Genomic DNA, 27,788 nt, shown 5'->3' on the forward strand with positions numbered 1-27,788 from the left:
CCTCCTTGTGAAGGCAGCTCACCCTCATGCTGCAGAGAGCCGCTGGCCCGCAAGCACCAAGGAGAGCCCACTCAGCAAGGCGATGCAACAAAAAAGGGAGACCAGCAAAAACACAGAAGAGCGCGCAGCGAATACAAGGGGGGAGGGAAAATTAAAAAATAAATACAGACACAGAAGAATGCACAGTGAATAGACACAGAGAGAAGACAGCATGCAAAAAGCCACGGGGGAGTGGGGAGGTGGGAAAGGGGGTTAAAAAAAAACACCAAAACTAAAGGCAAAGGCTAAAGACCTGAGAGATGATTTACACAGAAGGGTGGGCGAGGCCACTAGGATCCCCACTTCATCCTGGCCTGGCCTGAGTGTCCCAGGACCAGTCAAATCATTCTTACTGCAGCTTGGAGAGCAGGTGTAGCTCAAGTGATTGAGCACCTGCTTCCCACATACAAGGTCCTGGGTTCTATCCCTAGTACCTAGTGAAAAAAAAAGTCTCCGACATAGAAACCCTTTACAAAAAGATGTATGACAGGCTTTGTTTCTGTAGATGCTACCCCGCTGCTTTTGTACGTTTCCATCAAATCCCTGACTCTACTACGAGGAGGTAAGACTCAGGGATACAGGCCAGTCCTGGCCAAGCAGATCCCGAGCAAATCTGGACCAGAGCCAAGCAGGGCCCAAGGTTCAAGGGGGTCTGATCCCAGGGAATGGCAAATGAGTGTGGCTTTGGAATTAAGGATGGAGAGAGTGGAATCTTCCAGGCCAATCAAGGAAATGCATCTAGAGAAAAGTCAAATGAGTGAAAACTGGTTGAGCTCAAGGAAACCAAGCTGATGGTAAGGAGGAGGTGGAGCAGGCTTGAGCCTCACCGTCAGGGACAGGGTACAGAGCCCCCAGCCCAGGGTGATGGAGAGACCCCTCAAGGCAGAACCAAGTGAAGGGTTCTTGGCGGGCAGCAAGGGCAGGGAGGTGGAGGTGCTGCTGCCTGGTCATAATAGCCAGGGTGGAGGTAGGGGCTGGGAGGGTTGCTTCAGCCTTATGGCACACAGCAGGCAAGGTTATTTCTGGACCTTGCTGGCCATAGGGACTGAGGCTTTGATACTCTATGGGGCTGGCCTGACAAATACCAAAATGTAAACCAGTGGGAAAATAAGACTGACGAAAGTTTAATTTACATATACATTTTTAAAGGCCACATCACTTGGGTAAAGTAGGGGGTCCAATTGGAAACATTTCCATGACAACTCGGATAAAGTCCAGTGGGCCCAGATGGAGCCTGATTCTGAGATTCCCACACTTCCCAAAGTGGAAATTGTTTTCCGGCAATTCTGCTGGGTGCTCCTCGGGTGTGGCTTCTGACAGTGGTGGAGCTGCCTCCTGGGAAGCAAATGGCCCAGCGTTCCCAGAATCAGCCAGCTTCGTGGGGGATGGAAGGGTCCAGGTGGGAAAAGAGGAGGTGGGTCCAACTGAGGACCTGTGGAGTCCCAGTGTCAGGCCCAGGCCTAACTCCCTCATCTGTTAGGTTCACCTTTGTCAGAGTATGGTTTTCAAAAAGTTGAAAATGTGACTCTTATTCAGAATAGAAACAGATTTTAATTTAGTGCGTCAATTTATGAGGAAACCAGTTAAATGGTAAAGCAGGTTCAAGAGCATGTGAAGAACTGGTTATTTTATTGGCCATAAAAAAAAACAACAAAAGTTAGAATGAAGTTGCTAAGTTAGACACAAAAGTGGTTAACATTTTATTTAATAGTACATAAAAAACCATGAGTTATCTCTTTGACTAGGTAGAAAGCATTGCATCTGCATGAGACAAAAATCTGCAACTTAGCATGTAATTTCACATTTTCACAGGGCTCTAACCTCTAATAAAGAGCAAACGATGGTACATTCTCCTAAGAATTAAATTATCCTTGAGTGGGCATGTTAAACAATGCTTTTTAGACTGACATCAAAAGAACCTACAGGGGAGCCGATATAGCTCAAGTGTTTGAGCGACTGCTTCCCATGTACAAGGTCCTGGGTTCAATCTCTGGTACCTCCTAAAAAAACAAAAACCAAAACAAAACCCATGCAGTCCTCCTCTTGGCCTGTTTTAGTTAGTTTGGTTTGGTTTGGTTTTTTTCAGGTTTTGAGTAATTTTTCTTAACACATTCTTCCAGGTGCGGACACGAGGCTCACTCAAAAGGCGCCCCCCCTCCCGGCGATTCCGAAGGTCTCAGTCGGACTGTGAGGACCTCAGCAACTTCAGGGCAGCAGAGTCATCTCAAGAGAACGGTGCCGAGGAAGACAATGGCAAAACCCCAGGGTCCCCTCCGTCCAGCGATGGGGTGGAAGAGGAAGGGAGCAGAAACCTGGGGTCCAGTGAAAAACCTCCTCTGAGGAGGACGCCCAGCAGGACAGAGAAGCGTGAGAAGGATGGGGTCACAGAGGAAGCCAAACAGTGTGAGAAGGCAGAGGAGAACCACCAAAGCCCTGCCCAGGAGGAGGCCACAGGACCGCCCCAAGTCCCCAGCCCCACGAAAGAGAATGGGTGCGGAAGCCCCGTGGAAGAAAAACCGGCCGGAGAGGAAACGCAGACAGAAAAGTCCACAGAGGGGAAGCAGGAGAGGGCAGGAAGTGAAGAAGATGAGCCTGGACAGAAGAGCCGAGGCACAGAGAAGCCGGTGGAGAGCGCTGCAGGGAAGGAGACCTTCCCAAATACCCCTGGAGAAATGGAGGGTGGCAAAGCCCCCGAGCAGGAGACAGAGAAGGAAAAGCCAGCGGAGGGGGAAGTAGTTCTCCAGCCAGACTGCATCCCCGGGACTGGCCAGGCCCAGCTAGAGCCCGACAGTGAGGTTCTGAGCAGGCCAGCGGCCCCCGAGGCAGAGGTGAGTGACCCGGCTTGTTCACACAGGGAGGGCAATGCCAAGGGCAGTGTGCAGAGCTGGCCTTTTCTGCCTTTGTCACATGCCCTGTTCCTTACAGTCCGATAGTAAATCAGCTCAGTGTGCAGTAATAAAGGTGTCAGGCTCCCGCCTTGTGCCGCACTGGATTGAGAGAGGCTGTTGCCCATTGGTGAGGGGACAAAAGCACAAGGAGGGGAAGTCGTCTCCCATGCTCTGCAGCTTCTCTCTGACTGGGTGTATACAGAGTGACGCAGAGTTGGCACAAGTCAGTAACTCAGATCAGCAAATGTCTACCGAAGCAAAGCGCAGGGTCCTGGGCTCACAGCTGCAGGGGTGAATGGGGGTCCTCCTCCCACACAAAGCTTACAGCCCAGCACCAATGACCAGCGGCTCCGAGGGTGCATCAACAAGGCAGAGAGTGCGGCACTGGCAGGGGATCTCCTAGGAGAGTCCAAAGCACAAGGGAGGGAGGAAGGAGTTGTGTGAGGAGAGTGAGGAAAGGTGGCATTGGAGGTGGGCCTTTCAAGGAGACTTTAGGTCACCCCAGTCACTCACAGTTATTGGGCCCCTGTTGCACAGGAAGAAGGGGGAGATAACTCATACCCTGTCTCCTGTCTGGGTGCGCACTTGGACCTTCCCTTCACTTTTCTCTTCCCCACCATCTTGAGCCATGTCTCTGTGCTTTAGGAGACTTTCAGGTTGCACAAGAAAAGCCAGATGCCCTGAGCAACCTCCCCTCCAGAGGCCCCCCCCAACTACCTCGTCAACTCAGCCACCCTCGAGTGGTTGCCCCTTCCCTTCATCTTAGTGCATTCATTCATTCATTTACTCACTCAAGTCACCAACAGCTTTCTCTCGACCTACATTAGCCTTTTCCCTGGCATCCTGCTTCCATTTGTTCTGCCTCTACAGTCCATTCTCTGCACAACAACCAGAAGGTTTTGTTTTGTCATCTTTTTTTTTTTTAATCATCTACTCCACTAGAATTACTCACTCCCTGTATTAGTGTCCTAGGGTTGTTGGAACAAATTACCGCAAACTTGGCAGCTTTAAACAACAGAAATTTATTTTCTCACATTTCTGGAGATAAGTCCAAATTCAAGGTGTTGACAGGGCTGGTTCTAGCTTGTGCCTCTCTCATGGCTGCCAACAACCCTTGGAATCCTTCCTTGCCTCTTGCAGCTTCTGGTGGTTGTCAGCAATCCTTGGTGTTCCTTCACTTGTAGATGCAGCACTCCCCTGCCTGCCTCCATTTTCACATTGACCTTCCTCTGTGTTCATTTGTCTCAAATCTCCCTCTCTTTTCTCTTCTAAGGACATCAGTCATTGAATTGATCGTGTCTTAAGATCCTTAGCCTAATTACATCTGCAAAGATCCTGTTTTCAAAGAAGTTCACATCCACACACTCCAGGGCGTAGGACTTTGACATATCTTTTTGGAGGACCCAGTTCCACCCATTAACCCTCCCCACCCTCTCACTCCATGACTTCGCCTTGGACTCAGAATAAATCCAAACCCTCTCCGTGGCCTACAGGCCCCTCCTGGTGGGCCCTGCTCACCTCTCCCTGACTCTCTCCATCGCTGTGCTCCAGCCTCATGGATGTTTTTATTCTTCTTCAAATACCCCAACCTCAGTCCCACCTCAAATCTCTATCTTTGCTGCCCCCTTTTCCTAGAACACTTTTCCTTCTGATCCTCATATTGACCACATCCTACCCTTCGTTCAGATCTCAGCTCAAATGCCTCCTATTCACATAGGCCTGCCTTGACCACTTTATCTAAAGGAATCTAGCCCACCCCCTCTCCCATCATTCCGTTTTGTCATCATGGCACTTATCACTACTGGAAATTCCTTTATTATTATTATTATCTCTCTTCTTTTTTACCATCTACTATAGAACCTAGAGCATAGTAGATCCTTAAAAAAAACTTATTTGTTGAGTGAATGAATTTTAAGAGAAGAGAGAAACGTGCTTGTCCCAAAGAAAATAATCCCCGGCAATACAACTACAGATGTAAGAGGAGCTGGTGTGTTTGTGGAGGGTTTCCCAGGGGCCCTTGCATTATTTATGGTCAAACTAAATTGCAGAGAAGAAAGTGAGCCCCAAAGACTCATTGCCATGACTGGACCCCTCTAAATGGACTGTTAGGCAAACATGCTTTGGAGCTCTTTAACATCATCCATTCTAAATGAGCAATCTGATCCCTTTTTATCTCCACAGAAGGCAGATACTTGCCTGGCTTTTTTTTTGAGGTACATGGGAAGCCAGTGCTCAATACCATGCCACATCAACATCTCTGAGTTGGCCTTTTTGTTTGTTTGCTTTTTGTTCACTTTTTTGTTTTTAGGAGGCACCAGGGACCAAACCTGGGACCTCCTGTGGGAGGCAGGCACTCAACCACTTAAGCCACATCTGCTCCCCTGGAATATTCCTTTTTGAGTCCTAGGAGGCACCTACCTTTCTAGGAGAACTTCCCATCTCACTCTTAGGGTTAAGAAGTCAACTTAGTTAAAAAGCTAATGGGATCTAAGCCCCCTCTAGATATAGATGTGGAGTGGACATAACCATTCCAGGGTCCACAGGATGGAGGAATAGAGTATGGATTAGGGTGGACTTATTAATATTCTATTCATGAACTACTGTAATTAGTAATCGAAGAAAATGTAGCATTAATGTGGAGAAAGTGGTCATGGTACCTGCTGAGGGTAGAGGGAGTGGGAAGAAGAGATGTGATGTGGGGGCATTTTCAGGACTTGGAGTTGTCCTGGGTGGTACTGCAGGGACAGTTACTAGACATTATATGTCCTCCCATGGCTCACTGGGTAGACTGGGGGAGAGTGTAAACTATAATGTGGACCATTGACCAAGTGGTGCAGCAGTGCTCAGAGATGTTTTCACCAAGTACATATGAATGTCCCACAATGATGGAGGTTATTGTTTTGGGAGGAGTGGGGTGAGGGGGGTGGGGGTATATGGAAACCTCATATTTTTTTAATGTAACATTAAAAAAAATAAAGACAAAAAAAAAAGGCTAATGGGGAAGGTCTTAGGTAGAAAAAGGCTGCCTGCAGAAACTTCAGGAGCTTTGGAGCAAGCTCACTGGTAATTTCTCAAGGCAAGCAGAAGAGAATGCCCAGTACCCTCAGGAGCACTCTTCCCTGAATAGGCAGCTCAGGGGAAGAGAGACTAGCTTCACCCAGCACTCCTCAGTCCTTTTTCCTCTCCTTATCCACCACTGAGATTCAAAACTTGGGTGCCATTTAGCCTAGTTCCCTGGTTTTAAAGAGAAAGAAACAGTTTCCAAGAGGGAACAGAAGCTGCCCAAGGTCACAGAGCTGAGTCAGTGCTCACATGTTAGGCATCTACTCTAGTCATTATAAAAAGCTGCTTACAGAGCCCCTCTGCACTTCTGCTTAATGTATTTGATCTGGGAGGGGCATTGCCTCCAGTCCTCTTTTATCTCTTTCATGCCTGGCCATGGTTAGAACCCCATTGGTCAGGCACCAAGGCAGGAGGATCCACCATAAGAACAATTGTAAAATAGGTCCCTTTGGTTATGACATCCCCTGGCTCCCAATGCCTGTCGCAGGTCTTTCTCAAATCTGGCTGAAGCAGCACACTCCACTAAGTAGATAGCTTTCCAGCTCCCTCTTAGTCTCCATTTTTTTCCTTGACTAGAAGAAATAGATTGATAGGATAAACTAATTATGGTTGCATCCATACAATCAACATTTACTTAGAACTAGTTAACTAAGCACTGTGTGAGATACGGGGGTAAAAAAAAGCATAAACACATAATAAGACTGCAGAATAAATGTGATTCTTCCTGGGAACAACGGTACTATGTGAAGCACAAAGGATGGGGCAATTCATTCAAGAGAAAGCAGGGAAGGCTTCATAAATAGGCCACAGGCATCAAATATGTGTAAGTACTATTGAGGGTTAACTACCTTTGCCCATCACATCATGCTGAAAGAATGAGCGATCCTGGGAATTTTAACCGGGGGCAGACTGGACCTATCAAATCACAGCGCTTAGGCTTCTGTTTATAGGTAAAGTAACCTTGCAAAGAGGGCACTGAATAAGATCCAACTCTAATACTTTCAATAATTTAACAAGCGTTTCTCAAACACTCATTATGTATCCAGTACTGTGTAGGTCATGCAGGTATGCCAAAAGCAAACTTATCCAAACAAAGACATCTGAGATGTTCTGACATCATATCCAAGACTTTGTTGTACTTACAGTAAGTGCTGACTTCCTAATTGCCTAATTCAATTTCTCTTCCAAGTCATTCTCTTTGATTTCTCAATATTTTATTTGAAATTCTTTTCTCCCTCAACTGATAAGATAAAACATTCTCTTGAGACTTCCCCTACCTTTACAACAATCTAAGGGTTTTCTTTGCTCTCTCCTCATTTTTCTCCCTCCCAGTTAACTGGGCAAGTCCCTGAGACTCAGGTCTTGGCCCTTAGCCCTTCTCAATTCTCTTGGGGCCACACTCCCCTGTGGTCCCACCTCATCCCTTCCTTAGTACCTGTTTTAGTTTCCTAAGCTGTCAAATGTAGACACCATAAAATGGGTTGGCTTCTAACAATGGGAATTTGTTAGCTTACAAGCTTACAGTTTTGAGGCCATGAAAATGTCCAAATCAAGACATCAACAAGACGATGCTTTCTTCCCAAAGACTGGCTGCCAGTGCTACTGGACTTCTCTGTCACATGGCAAAGCACATGGTGGCATCTGCTGGTCTCTCCCTTCTCTTCTGGGTTTCCTTGCTTTTAGTTTCTTGCTTCTGTGGCTCTCTCTCTCTTTCTCTTTCTGCCCCCCCCCCCCCAGTATTCATCCTGTTTATAAAGGACTCCCATAAAAGGATTAAGACCCACCCTGGACCACACCTTAACTGAAGTAACCTCATCAAAAGGTGCTACTCACAATAGTGAATTTTATACCCAGAGGAATGGTTTAGCTTTAAGAACATGGGAAACGGACTTTGGCCCAGTGGTTAGGGCATCCGTCTACCACATGGGAGGTCCGCGGTTCAAACCCCAGGCCTCCTTGACCCGTGTGGAGCTGGCCATGCGCAGCGCTGATGCGCGCAAGCAGTGCCGTGCCACGCAAGGGTGTCCCCCGCGTGGGGGAGCCCCACGCGCAAGGAGTGCGCCCACGAGGAAAGCCGCCCAGCGTGAAAAGAAAGAGCAGCCTGCCCAGGAATGGCGCCACCCACACTTCCCGTGCCGCTGACGACAACAGAAGCGGACAAAGAAACAAGACACAGCAAATAGACACCAAGAACAGACAACCAGGGGAGGGGGGGGGAATTAAAATAAATAAATAAATCTTTAACAAACAAACAAAAAAAGCTTTAAGAACATGATTTTCTGCTCTAACCTACCACAGCCTCTGAATGTGCCCTTCACTGTGATCACCTCCTCCCTGCCCTACCCAGACCTCACCCACAACCAGCCACTTAAGTGCTGTCTTTCTGCATCTTATTGTCCCTCTTATCTTTCATTCATTCTGTCTTTGCACATTAATCCCCCAAGACCACCCTCTTTGCCAAGGCTTATGAGTGTCATTGGTGGAATTTACAAACTGCGTTGCCTGGATCTATTATAAACTATTATCAGCCCCACTGAACCATACCCTGTCCTCACTCCTGCCTGGAAATCCTCTCACTCTATATCCATCATCCCACATTCCTCAAACTCCCAGTCTTATCCGCATCCTCCCACTCTCTGCAAATGACCTCACCTCCTTCCTGACTACAAGGAAGACCACCCAGCTTCCCAAGATTCCCTGCCTTCTTTTCCCCATGAGGCAGAGGAGATGCCACTTCTTTTTGACAAGATAAAGCCCCTTGTCTGCTGTGCTCTAGCTTCCACTCCCTGCTGCCATTTTCTGGACTTTCATTTTCAGGATACGTGTGTGTGTACGTTAAGTGAGGCGTTAGACTAGATGTCTCCAGTCAGTATTATTCTGTATTTCTAGATCCTCACTTGCTTGCCCCTTTCTGCCTACAAACATGCTCAGAGCTCTCTGATCCTAAAGAAAACATCATCCTTCAAATCTGCTTTCACCTGTCACAGTCCTATCTTCTGTGTGCGTATCTCTGTCTCTCTTTCCCATGTGTGCCTCCTTGTAAAATGGCTCTTATCAATGACTGTGAAGCTCACAAATGGCCTCCCTGCCACCACATACTGGTCATGACTCAGTTCTTGTCATCCTCCCCTCTGCGAAGCTGAGACCCACCCTGACCTTGAAACCACCTCTGTCCTTTTTCTGTCTGGCTGGGCTGCCGCAGGCCCCTGCCTCTCTTGTCCCCCCTCCCTTCCTCCCTGCCCCATAAAGGAGAAGAGCACCACATTCTGAGCTTGGCAGTCTTCTCTGGCTTCCCTCCCAGGCTTCAGCCTCACGTTTTGTGGATGACTCCTAAGCACATGCCCTGCAATCTCCTTGGTGGGACGACTACTGACACTTCTGCCTGGCTCCCCGCCGATGCCCCAAACACACACCAGCAGACCACCCAGCTGAGAGCTGCACCAGTCCTCACACTCCATATTCCTAAAACAAACTCATTTTCCCTTTCTTCACTCATATGCAATGAAAACCCGGAACTTCCTTTGCTTCCTCCCTTTGTAGGCACCCCTGCCCCCCAATACCTAATTAGTGCCCTGGTCTTGTTAAATTGCCCCTTTGGGCCGTTTTATCTTTCCCTCTCTCCATCTCCTCTGCCATGACCCTTGTGCCGGCCTTCTTTCTTATCTCTACAATCACTACCCACTTCTAACTGAATTCTAGTCTCCAGACCCACCCTGCACATTCACACCAAATTCATCTTCCTAACAGTACCATATTGGTTGATTACTCTCCGACCCAAAACCCTTGAAACTGCCCATTGGGGCATCAGGTTCATGACATGCTGAGCTTTGCCAGGTCCCTCTTCTTTACTGTCTACTCCTCCCACATCCAGCAGCCTACATCTTCCACACTGCACAGTAGGTGTGTTCTCACCCACTCCTGCCTCTCCTTCCACTGCACTATGGACTGAGGTTGCTCACAGCCCAGCTTGGGCACCTCCTCCCCAGGTCTTCTCTGATTGCTCTGATTACAAATGCCCCAGCTCCTCACGTACCTACTCACACTCAGTATAGTCTATTATGGGGACCTGCCTCACGTGCCACCTTGTACTGTGGACACATTCATAAATGGCTCTGTTTCTTAGCTAGAGAGCGAAGGGCAAAAAAGCCTGAGTCCCAGCACAGCTCCTAGCGCAGAGGGAGCAAAAAGCAATACCTGTTGAATGAATATTGAATCAGTAGCTACTTTCCTGCCCTCTCACTCAAGTATCAGTCTTTTCAATTCTTCCTGTTCTTTTTCCATTTTTATGCTGTCAGAGATTCTTGAGAAGTGTTTCAGGTAGATCAAATTGAGGGGGAATGAATGGGTAGGCAAAAGGCTAGGCGGGGGCATGGAAAGCCAGGTGTCAGGGGATCAGGCAGCCTCCCTGGGAGTTGAAGGGGCGAGCTCTGGTCCCTGGGCTTTGATCTTGGCCCTAGGAGGAGTGACTTACCTTCCCTGTGCCTATTTGCCTCACCTACAAAACAGAACTAATAGAAGCACCTAACTCATTGCTTTTGTGTGGATTAAATGAGTTGATGTATGTTAAAAAAAAACAACAAAAACCTGTGAGCACAGAGCATTAATAATGCTATTATTATTACTAGTACTAGCACTATCATTGTTATTTTTGCCCGATCTAACATTCCCAAGCTGTTATATGGAGTGTCAGGATTTTCTGCTCTCTTCCTAATCCATTCTTTCTTCCTCTGCTCACAGAATGAGTCCCGTGTCCAGGACACTAGAATGTGAAGAGCCATTACGTCCTCGTGATGAAGGTGCTTGGAGACATCTCTTTGGAAGTAGCAGTAACAATGGCAGGGGCAGCCAATGACGCCATCACAGAAGCAGAATATGCTGAGTGTCTGGAGCCAGCCTGAAGACACAGGGTGCATTATTTCCTGGCTTCCATGTGAATGGAAAGCAACTGAGGGCAGCAGACTTTTATCAGCTTGAGTCTGGGTTAGAAATGTCACTTGATGGACTTGGTTGGGGGGGGGGAACCTTATTTAAACCATTTACTCTGGTGACAACTCCCCAGGGACACTGATCAGCTGTGAGCCCTGGATACACTCCACACCCACCTGTCCGCTGACCTCTGAACTGAAGTCTGATTTAGCTTATCAGACTGCTTGTATAGCCTTTTTACTGTTTGGAAACTCTTACAGTTCTCATGTATAAGTAAGGACTAATTCCAGGGTGCCCAGAAACAGAAGAAAGTAGTGTTGCTGCAAATAGAAGTCCTTCTTAGTTAAGAATACCTTAACTTGCATCAAGACTCTTGAGTCAACCTTCCAGCTTTGTCCAAATTTGAACCAATCAATTTTTAAAACATTTGTCTAGAAGTGATAATTATTGAAACATCAAAAAATACGTGCATCTCTTTCACTAAGAGGAACTTCCCTTTTCTATAGTTTTCAACTTGATGCTTCTCATGAGAGTCTTCCACCAACCTTGAGAAGGGTGTGGAGGATCTCCCAGGGAGAAGTAGGATGGCAGGAGGTTTCCTTCTCTGCACTGCAGGGCAGAGGTGCCTGAACAATAACTGTCCTCTGATATCCTGCCGTGATATATTTACCGATTGGAGAAGGTCGACCCTGAGCATGAATTAGATTCTTCCTGGGAGGTGCTTTGAGCTCTATGGTATCCACGCAACATAATTAATGATCCATATCCTAGCTAGTCTCCCATGTAGCTCTGCTTGAGTCTAAGTCAAGGCTTTTCTTACCAATTAGGTGTGAGTCTCTTCTCGTTAGATAGCACTTTCTTTAATATTCTATTTGGAGAGTGCAGGAAGTTTTGCAAGAAACAGGAGTTCCTTGACATCTCTTCACACAGTCCTGCTGAAAGATGTTAATCCAAATAAATGTTTTATCCCTAGGGTTGCTCCTTATTCTAATTTGAGTATTTCAATGTCTCAACATGCTAATTTGGTAATTGGAGCAGCTGTTTTTCTGGAGGTCTGTTAGACTGCACCCTACCTTGATTTCAGAAAACGGTCTCTTAAATGAAACGCCTTATACCACCATTGGTACCTCAATTTTCTCTTTTGATTTATGGTTTTTCTAACTCCAGGATAGTGTTCATATTGGGGATATATATTTTTTTCAAAAATATTTTTAAAAAATAATGCATCTCTTAAGATTTGTAACTTTGTCTGGACTGATACTGTCATAGCTTTGGTTTTTAGCATATTTTGGGAGATGGGTGTGTCAGTTATTTGGGTGTCTATATAATGTATATCTATCTTTATCTATCTAGATGTATACTCCCTAAATAATACTTGGTTTTATTTATATATGACTTTGGATTGTTTGTACACTCACACACATATGCTAATGCATACATCTAAGCAAGAATTTTGTAAATATGTGCATGATTATGAGTGTGTGCGATGAAAAGGGGACATCTCTCACTTTCTCTTACTTGAAAAAGGAGTGGAACAGAAAGCATGGGATGTAGATATGAAAGTAAAACTGTATTTTCCTTCTGGGAGGCCTATGCATAAAGGAGAAAGGAGTAACTAAAAAATGACGAGAATGTGACACTGAAGAGCATACTTGATGGGGTCAAGATACCTTTTGGAATAGTCCCCTGTTAGCCGCATCATTTGATCTATTTTGTAAAAAGACAAAGGCCCTATTCCCAGGGGTTGTTAATGAATATGGGGAGCTCTGCAGCTCTTGGTGGGAAATTTATGAAGTATAAGGACTCTCCCTCAAGCATTCCCCACCTCTTCTGTGTTGATGCTGCAGTCTGACCACCTGTGGCTCTCCTTTCAGAGTCAACTATGCTTAGGTATTGTGATCACATTGTTGATCCTGGGATTTCAGACTTTGGGAATAAAGAAACCCATTTGTGCCTTAGGTGGCACAAAGACATTACCTGCCCAGGAAGACCTTGTTACTTTCAGAATGTATTCATAGGCTTGGAAGAAAACACTGCTTCTTCACAGCTACAACACTAAGGAGAAGAGCCAGAATCATTCCTCTACCATCTTCGTAGTGGAGTTTGAATTTCAAATTTTGTCCTTCTTTTCCCCAGACAGGAAGCAAGAAAAAAATCTGTGTGCTTTGAAGGGATATTGCAGTGTTAGAAAAGGGAACTGTGATGCTGTCTCAGCTGCATGTGCAGCTAAGTACTCAGATGACCATGAGAAGGTCCAAGGGCCTTGGGACTCCACCACCTCACTGCAGTCACCTTGAGCCAAGTCCTGTTTGCCGTGCAGACTTTGGCCCATGACCATCGGTTGACTAGATGCTCAACAAATATATGTCAAATAAAGGAATGAATAAGGAAGAGAAAACCAGTTCATCACCTTCTTTTGATTAGGTACTCTCAGGAGTGTAAAAGTTTAGTAAAGCTGAACGTGTGAGGATGCTCTTGTGATAGCAGAAACCCAACTCAATCTGGCTAAAGAAAAAGAACTGTATCTATCTGTGAGTCTCTTTCTCTCAATCTCCCTCTCTCCCTCCCTTCCTTTTTTTTCTCTCTTTCTCCTTTCTCCCTTACCTATGTATCTTTATACTTAGTCATATAACTGAAAAGTCCAGGGATATAGACCTAATTAAAGTCATTGAAGCAATGCCAGGGATCTCTATCATTGGCTCTGCTTTCTTCTGTGTTGGCCTTATTCTTTTTTTTGAATTTTTTATTTTTTTAAAGATTTATTTAATTTATTCCCCCCACCCCACCCCATTCCCTCTGTTGTCTGCTCTCTGTCCATTCACTGTGTGTACTTCTGTGTCTGCTTGTATTCTCATGAGGCAGCTCCGGGAACCGACCCTGGGACCTTCTGGAGTGGGAGAGAGGCGATTCCTCTCTTGCACCACCTCAACTCCCTGTTCTGCTACATCTTCTTACTTTCTCTCCTCTGTGTCTCTTGTTACATCATCTTGCTGGGGCAGCTCTCCGCATCTGCTGGCACTCCTATGCGGGGCGGCTTTACCGCACTGAAAGCACTCCGCGGGGCAGCATTCCCACATGGGCCAGCTTGCCGTGTGGGCCAGCTCGCCATGTGGGTCAGTTCGCCCTCACCAGGAGGCCCTGGACATCGAACCCTGGACCTTCTATATGGTAGACAGGAACCCAATTGGTTGAGCCATGTCTGTTTCCTGCCTTATTCTTAAGCAGGCTCTTCTCAGCCTACTAGTCCAATAGGAGGAGCTTATTCTTTCCCTGTTACTGTGTGTGTGTGTGTGTGGGGGGAATCCTGAGGTTTTCTGTAGGCTGTATATATCGTGTCCATAGCTAAAGCAATCATTATGGCCAAGGAGATTCAGAGATCTGATTGGCCAGACTCAGCTGGAGTTGGGGTCCAGATGAGTAAACCATTTCATCTACAAGCACTGCAAGTGGAAGCAAGGTGTTTCCTCAAAATAAAATCAGAATACTGCTACCAAGACAAGTGATGCCATGCAGGCAAAAGTGACAGGTGGTCTCAACAGGGCAATACCTGAAATACCAAATGACTATTTCACTACTTGCTTCAAAATTAAGTTTTGTTTATCCCAACTAATTCTAGTCACTTTTGTGCTCTATAGATCAGGTAAAATTAATATGAATTGGATATCTCTATAAGATGTATGATCAAGAGGATTATGAAGGTATCAGAAGCACCAAACAAAATTCAAGTGCTTGTCAAATAAAATGAAATTGAATTTCCTAAGCTACCAAAGAAAATCAGCCTCGCTGCTTTATGTAACTATGCATTGCTGTGTCCAGGGTATCCTGTAGCTCCATGAGGGCATGGTTGGTGTTTTTCTATGTTATTCTTCATTGTGCCCAGAGTATCATACGTGGTAGGTGCTCAATAAATATTTGTTCAATAGCAAATGAGTGAGCTGATTTCAGATCTGGAAAATGATTATTGTCAATGAAAGAAATAACTGGGAGACCTTCTATAAAGCAAGAAACAAGTTTTATTGAGCAAGAACAGTATGCATGTGGAGCAGCACAAAATGGGGGTTTCTGCTCAAAAGGCTAAGCTCTGGAAGCAGCTTAGATGGCTGTTCAGGAGTGGGAAAGAGTTGGGGGTGGGGTGCATGGGTTAGTCAGGACAGAGTGTCCTTGGGCAATGATCGGTTAATTAGTAAACCACAGAAACAGGATGCTTGTCACCAGCCTTGACTTGTTTGCTACAGTTTCCTTTCCTTATGGGGCAGAGGTCTCTGTCACTACCGCAAAGGATCATTGGTATGTCAGCTTAGCACAGTTGACCTCCTTTTCTTCTTCATAGTTTCCTGGATAAAATGGAACCACAAGCAAATCATGATGGTTAGTAAAGTCATTTACCATTCCATTTTCACATGATTTTCAATAACCACTGTATCAATCAGCCAAAGGGGTACTGATGCAAAGTACCAGAAATCTGTTGGCTTTTATAAAGGATATTTATTTGGGGTAGAAGCTTACAGTTACCAGGCCATAAAGCATAAATTACTTCCCTCACCAAAGTTTATTGCCACATGTAGGAGCAAGAGGGCTGCCGACTTCTGCAAGGGTTCAGCCTCCCTCTTCCTCTTAAGGCTCTGTGGTCCCAGCTTCTTCTAATATCAGCTGAAGGCTGGGATCAGTCTCGTCTCTCTCTCGGCTCAGCTGCTCTGGTCTCTCCACAAGGTCATCTGTAGACTATGAGGCTCTCTCTCTTCCCAGGGACTCTGCCATGTCTACAGAGCCATCTCTCTTCCTCTGTGTTCTCCTGTGTGTTTACTTCCTGGGGTTACAGCATCCAAAACTGCAACTAACTCCCCTGCCGTGTAGTTTTCTCTGTGAGTCCCCACCTACCAAGGGGCGGGGACTCAATGGCCTACTGACATGGCCCAATAAAAGCCTTAATCATAATTTAATCAAGTGAAAGTGAAACCTCTGAATCCAGTACAATCTAATATGCCAAGAGGAACAGACCAGTTCACAAACATAATCTAGTATCTATTTTTGGAATTTATAAACAATATCAAATTGCTACAACCCCCACTGTCCAATATCTCCTTTATCTGATACCAGATATTGCAAAGGTCATAATTAGCAACTGATTCCACTGGCTTTGGGCTTCCTTCCCAATCACAATGCAAATACTCCTAAGAGAAGTAATATTTTAAGCCTCTTACGTCATTCATGCCTTGGTGTAGTGGTTCTTGAGACCCTTCTGTGACAGTCTGAATCTTGTGAATCACAGAAAAGATTGCTCTTGAACTAACCCATTCCTGTGGGTGTGAGGCCTTTGAATGCATTAAATTCAATTAAGGGGCATTAAATTCATTAAATTCAATTTATAGTATATGCATTTATATAATAAATGCATTAAATTCAATTAGATCACTTTAGGGCACTCGACTGGACTACAGTGAGGTGTGACCCAGGTTAGATCTCCGCCCTCTTGCCGGGCCTCATATAAGTGGAGACACAGAAAAGGGAGCTCTGCCATTTGGACCCAGCCATGTGAGAGAGAGGGCTCAAGGATGGCTAGCAGCTGAAGCTGAAACTGAAGCTGAAGCACCAAGTCCCCAAGAGGCTGGGCCCTGGGAGCAGCTCAAGGCTGAAGAGATGAACCATATGCCTGATTGCCCACAGCTGGGCTCAGGGAGAAAGCAGACCGGCTGAGGCTGAGTGAGGAGGCCCTGAAGGAGACAAGCCATATGCCTGATTGCCCACAGCTGAGTTCCGGAGACAGTGCGCCTTGAGGGGAAGGAAAGAACCTTGGCAGACAGGCTGCCAGTTTACCTCGCCACACGGCGGGACACCAGGATCACCAGCAGCTGACTTTGGTGAGAAAGCATCTCCACTTGATTTGGACATGCTTGCAGCTTTTCCCTTAATAAAGTTCCCATTATAAAAGCCAACCCATTCCTGGTATTTTGCATCAGCAGCCTTTGGCAAACTAAGACACCTTCCCAGAGGGTGTTGAGAACGAAGAACAAAGCCTACAAATGTCTAGGAGCCGGAGACACTTTTTTCTGACTTCCCAATCTTGCTTGAGGTATTCCAGGCTCATATTGAGCCCAGTGAGGGTCCTGACCGGAAGTGGCTACGGATAATTCGAAAGGACCATTATTGCAGTTCTGCCCTCAAACCCCAGGCGAGCTATGGGAATTCCAGAACAGGCCCCACTGTGGTTAAATAGGGCAGGAAACTGGTTCTTTGAATCTCCTCATAGGAGGAGGAGATGACGTATGTGTTAATACATGCCTAAGAACGCCAGGGAGCCAAAAGTAAAACCACCCGCCTTTTTGAAAAGAAAAATGAAACTTCTTGTCCTCCTAATCATAGAAAACTGTGGGACTTCTCCATGAAAGCTAAACAACATGGTCCTGGCACGGCCTGGGAGATGCCACGAGGAAAACAGGATGTAGAATGCAGAGAGGTCGAGCCAGGCTAGGATTTCCCCCAAGGAACTCCTGTCACGGATTTTGGCCCTTCCTGATATAGGTTTACATAGAAATTTGAGAAAATTACTCAAATTTGGACAAATCTATAATGTCAGTTATCATGCTTATCAACTGTGTCTGTTTTTTTTTTTTTAATTGTGGATGGAATTGTACTTTAACCAGCATTCAGAAATAAGATTCTACAATAAGTACATGTTTGGTATGCAAAAAATGGACATTACCAGTGGAAAGATACTAATTTCCCTCCAAGGAAGATAACGGCAACTTCATATAATAGGACCTCCAGCACCAGGGGCTACTGTGACTAAGGGACTCGGGTGCTGGGTGGTGGCATGCGTGTCACCTTCCTGGCTGCATCTGGCCTCTCGAGAGGATGCCTTATTGATGACCTCTGGAAGCAGATGGGATGGGAAAGTACAAAAGAGCCTGCTTTATGTCACCTCTAATTCTGTGTCTCTTCATTCTGCCAGCTCAAGGGAACACAGTTTTAAGAACCCTGTTTTCTTTGTGGTTTAGAAATGTTAATTATCCTGATCTTTTCTCATTATAAAAGCAATACATCCTCATTTTAGAAAAATTAAGGGGTAAATTTTTGAACAATTAAATGAAAAGTTACTCAGTTCCACTACCCTGAAATAAGTAGTATTAATATTTCATGGTTTTCCTTCTAGTTTTTTTTTAACACTTTTTAAAATTAAAGTTAATAGATCACAAAGAACGTTACATTAAAAAACATAAGAGGGTCCCATATAACCCACACCCCTTCTAGTTTTTTTGATGCATATCTATCTATAGATATACATATACACATATAAATATAGCTAGTCTTGCTTTGTTTTGTTTTCATTCTTTTTTTTTTTTTAAAGCTTTTGCTATCATTAGCCAAGTGACTAAGAGTGGCGTCCTTTTATTTTTTTTTAAAGATTGATTTATTCCTCTCCCTTTCCCGCTCGGCCCCAGTTGTCTGTTATCTGTGTCCATTTCCTGTGTGTTCTTTTGTGTCGCTTCTAGTCTTGTCAGCGGCCCAGGAATCTGTGTCTTTTCGTTGTGTCATCTTGCTGCATCAGCTCTCCTGTGTGCAGCACCACTCCTGGGCAGGCTGGACTTTCTTTTGTGCTGGGTGGCTCTCCATATGGGGTGCACTCCTTGCGCGTGGGGCTCCCCTACGCGGGGAACACCCCCACGTGGCTTGGCACTCCCTGAGCACATCAGCACTGCGCGTGGGCCAGCTCCACATGGGTCACGGAGGTCCTGGGTTTGAACTGTGGACCTCCCATGTGGTAGGCGGATGCCATTGAGCCAAGTCTGTTTCCCGTTGTTTTCATTCTTGACTGTTACAAAATTGGGTTTTTATTGTATGTAATTTTGTATCCTGCTTTTTTGGTAACATAATATCATGAATATGTCTTCATAAACAATCACAGTTTTAATCATGAAAACTATATACTTTTGTCCTCTTCTGTTAACCCAATAACCTCTAGAGCAAGACTAAGTCTGTGTAAAACAGAGAAGTAATACAATTCCCTGGTGGAAATGAAGGTGTTCTACTGGAAAACACTTCTTTTCACAATCTAAGGCTGAGATTCATGTTTCATCTATGAACTCAGGCACTCTCAAAACTCAAGACAAGTGAAAATGTTTTAATGAAAAATGCAAGGACTGAGGCAACTCCAAAAGTTCATTAATGGTGTTCAGCAAAAGGATTGCAAAGTTCAGAGGGAGGCAAAATATAAGCCTCAGAAATAGGACCATGGAGGAAAACCAGATAGAAATTTTTTTTCTTAGGTACCAGGGGCTGGGGATTGAAACTGGATCCTCATATGTGGAAAGCTGACACTCAACCACTGAGCCACATCAGCTTCCCTGAGTTGGTTTTCTTGTTTGCTTTGTTTGTTCTTTGTTTCTGTTTTTTCAGGAGTCACCAGGAACGGATCCTGGGACCTCCCATGGGAGGCAGGTCCTTGACGGCTTGAGCCACATCCACTCCAGAACTGTTTTTAGTGAAAAATAGCTGAGGCTATTATAGAGTATTGGATTGAAAAAAAAAACACAAGTTTTCAATCAGATCCAAGTTTCTGTTTCTGTGAATTAGGGCAAGGCTTGCAGTGAGCAAAGCAAACCTACTACCACGTGACAACTGCACTGACCGTAAGCCAATTAGTGATAATTCCAGAAGCAGGGAGCCAGGCTCAGCACATGGTAATGAGGCCAGGCATATGTACCAAACTGGAAAGGAAGTTCCTTTGAATGAGTAACCCACATAATTTAATTGTATTCTCACTTCCAAGGAGTGGCCATTCTAAGTCAGAGGAAGCGGATGTCTGTACCACTTGAGTCTAAACTGGGTCATAATTCAGCTGCCAAGTGTACATTAGTTACAAAATAGCCAATAACCCTATAGTATAAGTTATTTAAAAGCCCATTCACAGTTTTAAGGCATCAGCAGTGACATTACCCTAGAGCAGGGGTTCTTAGCCTTTTGTGTTGCATGGACCCCTCTGCCAGTTGGAAAAAACCATGGACCCCTTACTAAGTCCACACTAGACTGTATATTATTTAATAGATATATCACACCCACACCAACATGTCCCCACAAGAGTAATGGTTTTTTGAATGTCAATTCAAGCTCACAGAACCCTTGTTAAGAACGCCTGCTCTAGAGCTATTCTGATCATCTCCTGTTGGGCCTACTCTTTTTCTGATTTCATTTCTCCCTCTTATGCACCTGACCCCATGTCAAATTGTTATCCTCAATAATACTTTTAACACTACCATCATTCTCAAGAGCTTTGATGTCACCAAATCCCTTAAATAGAAATAAAAGAGCAAATCATGGGTTTCAAAGTTCTCCAACAACCACTGTGCCTCTTCTATCTTATTCACTCAGCCAAGTCAAACTCACTTGCACGGAATAGGATTGAAAGCCATAAAAATGTTCTTCCCCTTTGCCCATGCCCGTTCCAATAATGTGTCCTAAGGAAATAGTCCAAAACATGTAAAAAGTATATACACAAATGGGTTGATCAAACAATATTTATATCAATGCAATATTGGGTACAAATTATTTATCACGCAGTGGAAAAATAAGGAAGTTATTCTCTATCGTCTTGATGCAATAGTATGAAGCTATTACAAAACAACTTAAAGGGGTGGGAAAGCAGACCTGGGAAATTAAAAAACAATAAAACAACAATGGACAGCAAAACAAAAATGAACACCTGACACAGGTAGGAAAGGTCTCCAGCCTTGCCATCTTCTGTGGTGCTGTGCCGACCTGAGGGAATAAACTGAAGTCCCCAAGAGTAGTGTACAGCTTGAGTGGGGCAAAGTGAGCTAGTAAAGCAACCATCTCAGAAGGGAGGGCAAAACTTAGATTGCTCAGGAAATGCCCTGGATAAGAACTCCACCTTCACCCCAAACCCATCCTCAAACTCAAAAGAGCAGATTAAAAGAAATTTCCAGCTGTCAAATCTTAACTCAGCAGGAGGAAGAAAAATGGTCATAGACAAGGAGAGAATGTCAATGGGAATCTACACACCATCAGAGCAAATAGAAGGCTTGGACAGAATCACCCACCTTAGGTATGAGCAAGAAGGAAAAAGGCAAGGCAACTAAGCAAGCACATGGAAGAAAAGAAGGAAGGAAGGACTGGAGGAAAAAAGAGAGAAAAAGAGAGAAAGGACAGAAATGAAGAATGGAAAAAAAGAAAGAACTAGGGAAGAAAGAAGGAAAGAAGAAGGCTGAGGAACTTTCTGGAAGAATACACCACCAAAAATAGAAGCAGATTGCTCTTGAGTGCTTTGAACAAAGATAATTTCGTAACTATCAACATTCAATAAAGTACGATCTCAAATATGAATTAACAAAAGAATTATGTTGAAAAGGAAGACTATTGCTATGGACACAAATGGAGAACCAAAATGACATTGTCACAAGACCAAGAAAAACTTAGAAACAGCAAGAAACAGAATAGACAGGGCTGAAAATAAAATAAGTGACCCAAAGGAAAGGTTTGCAGAAAGTAAGTGCAGATGAAAAAAAACTTCTTCAGGAACACAGTCGCCTAAAGGGAAGAGGGCGAGGTGAGATTTGTCAGCCATCTAAACAGGCAATGGCACATCTAAACAGAGTCATCAAAGAGAGCTAAATGAGGGGGGCGGGTATTTATGTAGGGACTGGAAACATCCAGGGACTAGCAACAGTGGGGAGCTGGTCCCCATTGTCATCAAGGGGGAAGGGGAGGGAATGACAGGAGCTGTAGGGCCAAGTGCCTGCACAGGAGCCTTGACCTGATAGGGAAGGAGCCAGGAAACTCCCACTTCACTCTTCCCTGCCTTCCATTCAATGGGAACCTCTCTTTATGATTTTTCCCTCTTAAACTTTTTATTTTGAAGTGATTTCAAACTTACAGATCAGTTGCAAAATTAATTTTTTAAAAACTCTTATAGAGAGTGCCAACATACCCTCCAAGCCCCCAATACCAAGATCCACCAATTCTAACATTTTGCCAGATAGCTACCATTCCATCCACCCATCCATCCATCCATCTATCTATTTATCATCTTTTCTAAACATATGAGTATATTATATACATCATGATCCTAAACACATAATGCTTCCATGCACATTTCCTAGGAACAAGGATATATACTTATATAACCACCATAAGTATAGTTACCAAGTTCAAGAAATCTAATATTGATATAAAGCTTATGGTCTATATTCCAATTTTTACATATATCCCAATAGTTTCCTTTTGAACCTTTTCTCTTCCAATATTAGATCCAGTCTAGGATCATATATTGTCTTTGTCATTGTCCCTTTATTTGCTTTTTTTAAATTGTGGAAACACATACAGTATAAATTTCCCCATTTCAACCACTCCCAAGCATACCATTCCATAGAATTATGTTATGATATTGCACGACTCTCATAACCATGCATTACCAGAACTTTCCAATCACCCCAAACATAAATACTATACCTATTATGCACTAACTCCCTATTCCTTCCCCCCGATCCCCATAAATTGTACTCTACTTTCTGACTCTGAGTTTGCATATTCTAGGTATTTCATGTAAGTGGAATCATACAATATCTGTCCCTTTGTGTCTGACTTATTTCACTCAACATGAAGTCTGCAAGGTTCGCCATACAGTGGTATGTATCAGAACTTCATTAAGGCTGAGTAATAATATTCCATTATATGTATATACCACATTTTGTTTACCTATTCATCTGTTGATGGCCACCGTTGTTTCCAGCTTTTGGCTATTGTGAATAATACTGCTATGAAAATTGATGTATAAATATCTGTCTGAGACCCTGCTTTAAAGTTCTAAATTTTTATGAAGTCTATCTAGTTTTTCTTTTGTTGCTCGTGCTTTTGGTATAAATCTAAGAATCCATTAATACAAGGTCCTGAAGACATTTCCCTTTGTTTTCTTTTGAGTTTTATTGTTTTAGCTCTTGTATTTAGGTTATTGATCCATTTTCAGTTCATTTTTGTATATGAGGAAGGGGCCCACTTTCATTCTTTTGCTTGAGGATATTCAGTTTTCTCAGCACTATTTATTCAAGAGACTGTTCTTTACCCATTGAGAGGATTTGGCTCTCTTGTCAAAAAATAATTGGCCATAGGTGTGAGAGTTGTTGTTTTTTTTTTAAAGATTTATTTTTTATTTATTTCTCTCCCCTTCTTCCTCCCCCCAAGTTGTCTGCTCTCTGTCCATTCACTGTGTATTCTTCTGTGTCTGCTTGTATTCTTGTCAGCAGCACCGGAAATCTGTGTCTCTTTTTGTTGAGTCATCTTGCTCGTCAGCTCTCCGTGTGTGCAGCGCCACTCCTGGGCAGGCTGCACTTTTTTTTTTTGCATGGGGCGGCTCTCCTTGAGGGACATAACTCCTTGCGCATGAGGCTCCCCTATGTGGGGGACACCCCTGTGTGGCACGGCACTCCTTGTGCACATCAGCGCTGCGCATGGGCCAGTTCACCACAAGAGTCAGGAGGCCCTGGGTTTGAACCCTGGACCTCCCATGTGGTAGGCAGACGCTCTATCAGTTGGGCCAAATCCACTTCCCTGAGAATTTATTTCTGAACACTCAAATCTATTCCATTGGTCAATATGCTGTCCTTGTGTCTTTTTGGATTTTAAAATGTTGTTTCAGTTTAGGATGAGTTGTTTGGCTCCCTGATCTAGAAGATGAAGGAAGTACTAGTCTTTCACATTCTCTCTCTTCTCTCCTCCTGTTTTAGTTTCCTAGGCTACTCAAAGCAATACCATGAAATCGGCTGGCTTAAACAATGGGAATTTATTAGCTTACAGTTTGAGGCTGAGAAAATGTCTATATTAGTTAGGGTTCTCTAGGAAAACAGAAGGGACAGGATATATATATATATATATATATATATATATATATATATATATATATATATATACACACACAAATAGTAAGCGATTTTATAAAATTATCTCACATGACTGTGGTGATTCATGAGTCCAAATTCTGTAGGGCAGGCTGCAAACCAGGGACTGATGGTCTTTAATGAGTTCCCAGGAGATGTTGGCTGTCTGAAATAGAGATGGGAATTCTCTCTCAGAATGCTGAGATCACTTCTAAGCCTTCAATTAATTGGATGAGACATCACCCATTGCTGAAGGCAAGCTCCTCAGTTGACTGTAGATGTAACGAGACATCTATGCAATCAATTCACTGATGATTAAAGTCCATGAAATGCCCTTGCATTACAATTAACCCAGGGCTTGCTTGACCAAACAACTGGGCACCATAACCTGGCCAAGTTGACACACTAGCCTAACCATTACAATGTCCAAATCAAGACATCATCAAGGTGAAGCTTTCTCCCTGAAGATTGGCTGCCGGTGATACTTGGCTGCTCTGCCACATGGCAAAGCACATGGCAGTGTCTGCTGGTCTCTCCTTTCTCAGTTCTGGGTTTCCTTGATTTCAGCTTCTTGCTTCCATGGCCTTCTTTCTGTCTGAATTTACATTCTCTTATTAAGGACTCCAGTAAAAGGATTAAGACTCATTCTGATTGAGGTGTGTCACACCCTAACTAAAGTGACATTATCAAAACATCCTATTGACATTGGGTTTATACCCACAGAAATGGATTAGATTGAAGAGCATGTTTTTCTGCGGCACATACAACTTCAAACTACGACAGCCCCCCAAAAGTTGTCCACATCCTAATTACTGGAATCTGTGAATATTACTTTACATAGCAAAGGGACTTTGCAGGTTTGATTAAATTAAACTTATTTCAAAAGTCTTTTGTAGTCTATGACCTCATTCTTATAAAATTGCTTCTATCAGTGTTTATATTTCTATATATCCAGTTTCTATTTATTCATAGACAGATATCTGGAGTTACTTTCATTATATTTCAACCTTCATTATTTCTGGGTTTTTGGTGATTTGTGGTTTGTTCTTTGTGCCTTTCCATATTATTTGTTTGAATTTTTAATAAGCTTATCTAGGGAAGCAGACATGGCTCAATTGATAAGAGTAACTGTCTACCACATGGAGGATCCAGGGTTCAATCCCCAGGGTCCTGTGACCTGTGGACACAGAGAGCTGATGTAGCAAGATGATGAGATGTAGTTTTCCAGTGCTGCAGGTGGATGTAGACAATGGGGGTAAGGGGAGAGAAATAAATAAAATAAATCTTTAAAAAGGAAAAAATAAGCTGATGTAATTTTTGTGAAAACAATAAAGTCATTTCTAAAAAAACCTAAGCTATAAAATAGGAATCTGCAAAAAGACTGAAAGGGGATACTCTAGTAATAATGGTTTTATTAGATAAAGTTACTGATTTTTTCCTTTTCTTTTTCTCATTTCCAAATTATCTGAAAGTGATTGTTTACTAATTTTTTTCAAACATTTATTTATTTCTCCGCCCCCGCCCCAGTTCCCATTGTCTGTTCTCTGTGTCTACTTGCTGCATCTTCTTCTTTTGTCTGCTTCTGTTGTTGTCAGTGGCACAGGAACCTGTGTTTCTTTTTGCTACATCATCTTGTTGGCAGTACAGGAATCTGTGTTTCTTTTTGTTACGTCATCTTGTTGTGTCAGCTCTCCGTGTGTGCAGCACCATTCCTGGGCAGGCTGCACTTTCTTTCACGCTGGGCGGCTCTCCTTACTGGGCGCACTCCTTGTGCGTGGGGCTCCTCTACGCTGGGACACCCCTGCATGGCAGGGCATTCCTGCGCATCAGCACTGCACATGGGCCAGCCCCACACGGGTCAAGGAGGCCTGGGGTTTGAACCGCGGACCTCCCATGTGGTAGACGGATGCCCTAACCACTGGGCCAAGGCTGCTTCCCTGTTCACTAATTTTAAAAATGAGGTTTTTTTTTTTTTCCAAAGAAAACTTTTAGGGGGTGTAGCAGTTTGATATAGTTATGAATTCCAAAAATAGATACTGGATTATGTTTGTAAACTGGTCTGAACCTGGGGATGATTAAGTTATGATTAGGGCTTTGACTGGGCCAGGTCAGTAGGGTGTTGAGACCCTGCCCCTTGGTGCAGGGAGACTCACAGATAAAAGACATGGCAAAGGACAGAGTTAGAGGGGTTTTGATGTTGAAGTTTGTTGCTGAAGCTGGAGCCCCAGGGAGAGAGACAGAGCCCTTTGCCTGACAGTCTACAGCTGACCTTGTGGAGTAAATAGAGGAGCTGAGCCCAGAGGAGCCCAGGAAGCCTGAACCCTTGCAGACATGGCAGCCATCTTGCTCCAACACGGGGAAATAGACTATGGTGAGGGAAGTAACTTACGCTTCATGGTCTGGTATCTGTAAGCTCCTACCCCAGATAAATACCCTTTATAAAAACCAACCAATTTCTGGAATTTTGCATCAGCACCCCTTTAGCTGACTAATACAGGGGCAATTTATTGACTCCCAAATTTTCTCACCCTTCTTTCTTCTGACCCCACCCTCTTAGAATAAGACCTTAGCTCCAGCCTGCGTCCCCCTGTGTTCCCTGCTCCCAAGAACAGCAGGGCTCTGGGATCTCTCTTTTTTTTTTTTTTTTTTGTTTAGTAGTAATATTTTGACAATGCTCTTTTTTTTTTTTTAATTGACTTTGTAATAATATTACATTAAAAATATATATGTGAGGTCCCATTCAACCCCACCCCCCCACCCTGGGATCTCTCTTTATCACCAGAATTGCTTATAAAAAAGGTTTGCCGTTTTTGCCTTTGTTTTGCGATATTTCACTTGTATTTCCCCTGTCACACTCCTCAAGAGTATGCTCTCTGGTCGGGACCTATTCTTGTGGGGCTCCCCAAGTACCCACTGGCATCAGGAGGTAAGAGAAGGGGTTAGAGAGGAGAGAAACGGAAGGCGAGAAGGGAGGCGGGAGGAGAGGAGAGCAGGGAAGCCGGTGCAAGCAGGCAGCTTTCAGTCAAAAGGTGAGAGGGCAAAAACACCACCTGGACCCTCGGAGGCCAGTCTAATGAGGTGATGGGAGACCCTGACCTGGGACTCTTGCCCCGGTGGTGGAAGGGCTTGAGGATAGGCGCGAATCTGTGCGGAGGGTCGAGGGCACCAAATTGTAGGCCTAGCCCCCTGACCAATGCCTCCTCCCCTGCTGTGAGCTACCAAAGCACCCAGTCCCCTCCCAGGCCTTTTTGTCCACCCACCCACCCACCATTCATCCCACCTATAAGAGTTTCGGGAGTTTGCATATCGGTGCCATCACCTTCTAGCTGTGTGGCCTTAAGCGAGGAATTTAAACATCTCTGAGCCTCCATTTCCTTATCAGCAGTGAGGACAGATAGTTATGAATATCAAACGAGCAGAATACATGAAAAGCCTTAGAAGACTGCGCATCCCATAATGAAGGCTGGGACAAAGCTGTTAATGTTGTCCCCTTCCTACCACTCTTTTCTTACCCAGGACAGTCTATTCCCTCGTCTCTCCTGCTCTTCCTCCCTTACTTCACTGACACACCCGCCGAGCACGCACCATCTGGCATCACGGGCGCAGGGGATGGGCCGTGGGCGCTCGGCGATCCGAGCAGAGCGCGGCGAGAGCGCCCAGGAAGCGGCGGGAAGCCGCGGCTGCGAGCTCTGGGCCTCGGCCGCGGCGCAGGCGTGTCGCGGCGCCCCTGCCGGCAGCTGCGCGCCCCACCCCGCCCCCCGGCCTGTGGCCCCCGCGGAGGAGGGGGAGGGGCGGGGGCGGCCCGGCTCCCGGAGGGCCGCCTTCGGGATTGGGTGGCCGCGGCCCCGGGCCGGCGCGCGGGCCCGACGGCTGGAGAGCTGCCACCGGCCCCGCTGGGCAAAACGGGCGTCCGTCCCCGCTCCTTTTCCGATTCCTCGGCGTGGCGAGGAGCCTCAGAACCGGAGACTGGGGTCTGAGAGGCCCAGGT

At 44.9% G+C, this 27,788-nt stretch overlaps 1 protein-coding gene and 1 long non-coding RNA gene across 6 annotated transcripts in view; one reads left to right on the forward strand and one right to left on the reverse strand.

Moving 5' to 3' along the window:
* RCSD1 (RCSD domain containing 1) overlaps positions 1-12,304 on the forward strand; it is a 71,616-nt gene extending 59,312 nt beyond the window's left edge. For all 4 annotated transcript variants that reach the window (XM_004464708.4, XM_071207559.1, XM_023590584.3 and 1 more), the window contains 2 exons: positions 2,160-2,867; positions 10,728-12,304. In XM_004464708.4, coding sequence (XP_004464765.2) covers positions 2,160-2,867; positions 10,728-10,760 — 741 coding nt within the window. In that variant the 3' untranslated portion in view covers positions 10,761-12,304. The remainder of the gene's footprint in view (positions 1-2,159; positions 2,868-10,727) is intronic.
* A 2,602-nt stretch (positions 12,305-14,906) lies between these two features.
* LOC111765636 (uncharacterized) lies at positions 14,907-27,547 on the reverse strand. Of its 2 annotated transcripts, none has more exons than XR_009188613.2 (3): positions 27,313-27,547; positions 23,873-23,966; positions 14,907-15,250 (listed from the first exon to the last, which is right to left on the reverse strand). It is a non-coding gene; the product is annotated as an uncharacterized lncRNA (long non-coding RNA). The 2 variants fall into 2 exon arrangements; XR_011645484.1 differs by having other exon boundaries at positions 27,386-27,544.
* Between the last annotated feature and the right edge of the window lie 241 nt (positions 27,548-27,788).

Source organism: Dasypus novemcinctus, chromosome 13 (assembly GCF_030445035.2).
Source record: "Dasypus novemcinctus isolate mDasNov1 chromosome 13, mDasNov1.1.hap2, whole genome shotgun sequence".
NCBI lineage: Eukaryota > Metazoa > Chordata > Mammalia > Cingulata > Dasypodidae > Dasypus > Dasypus novemcinctus.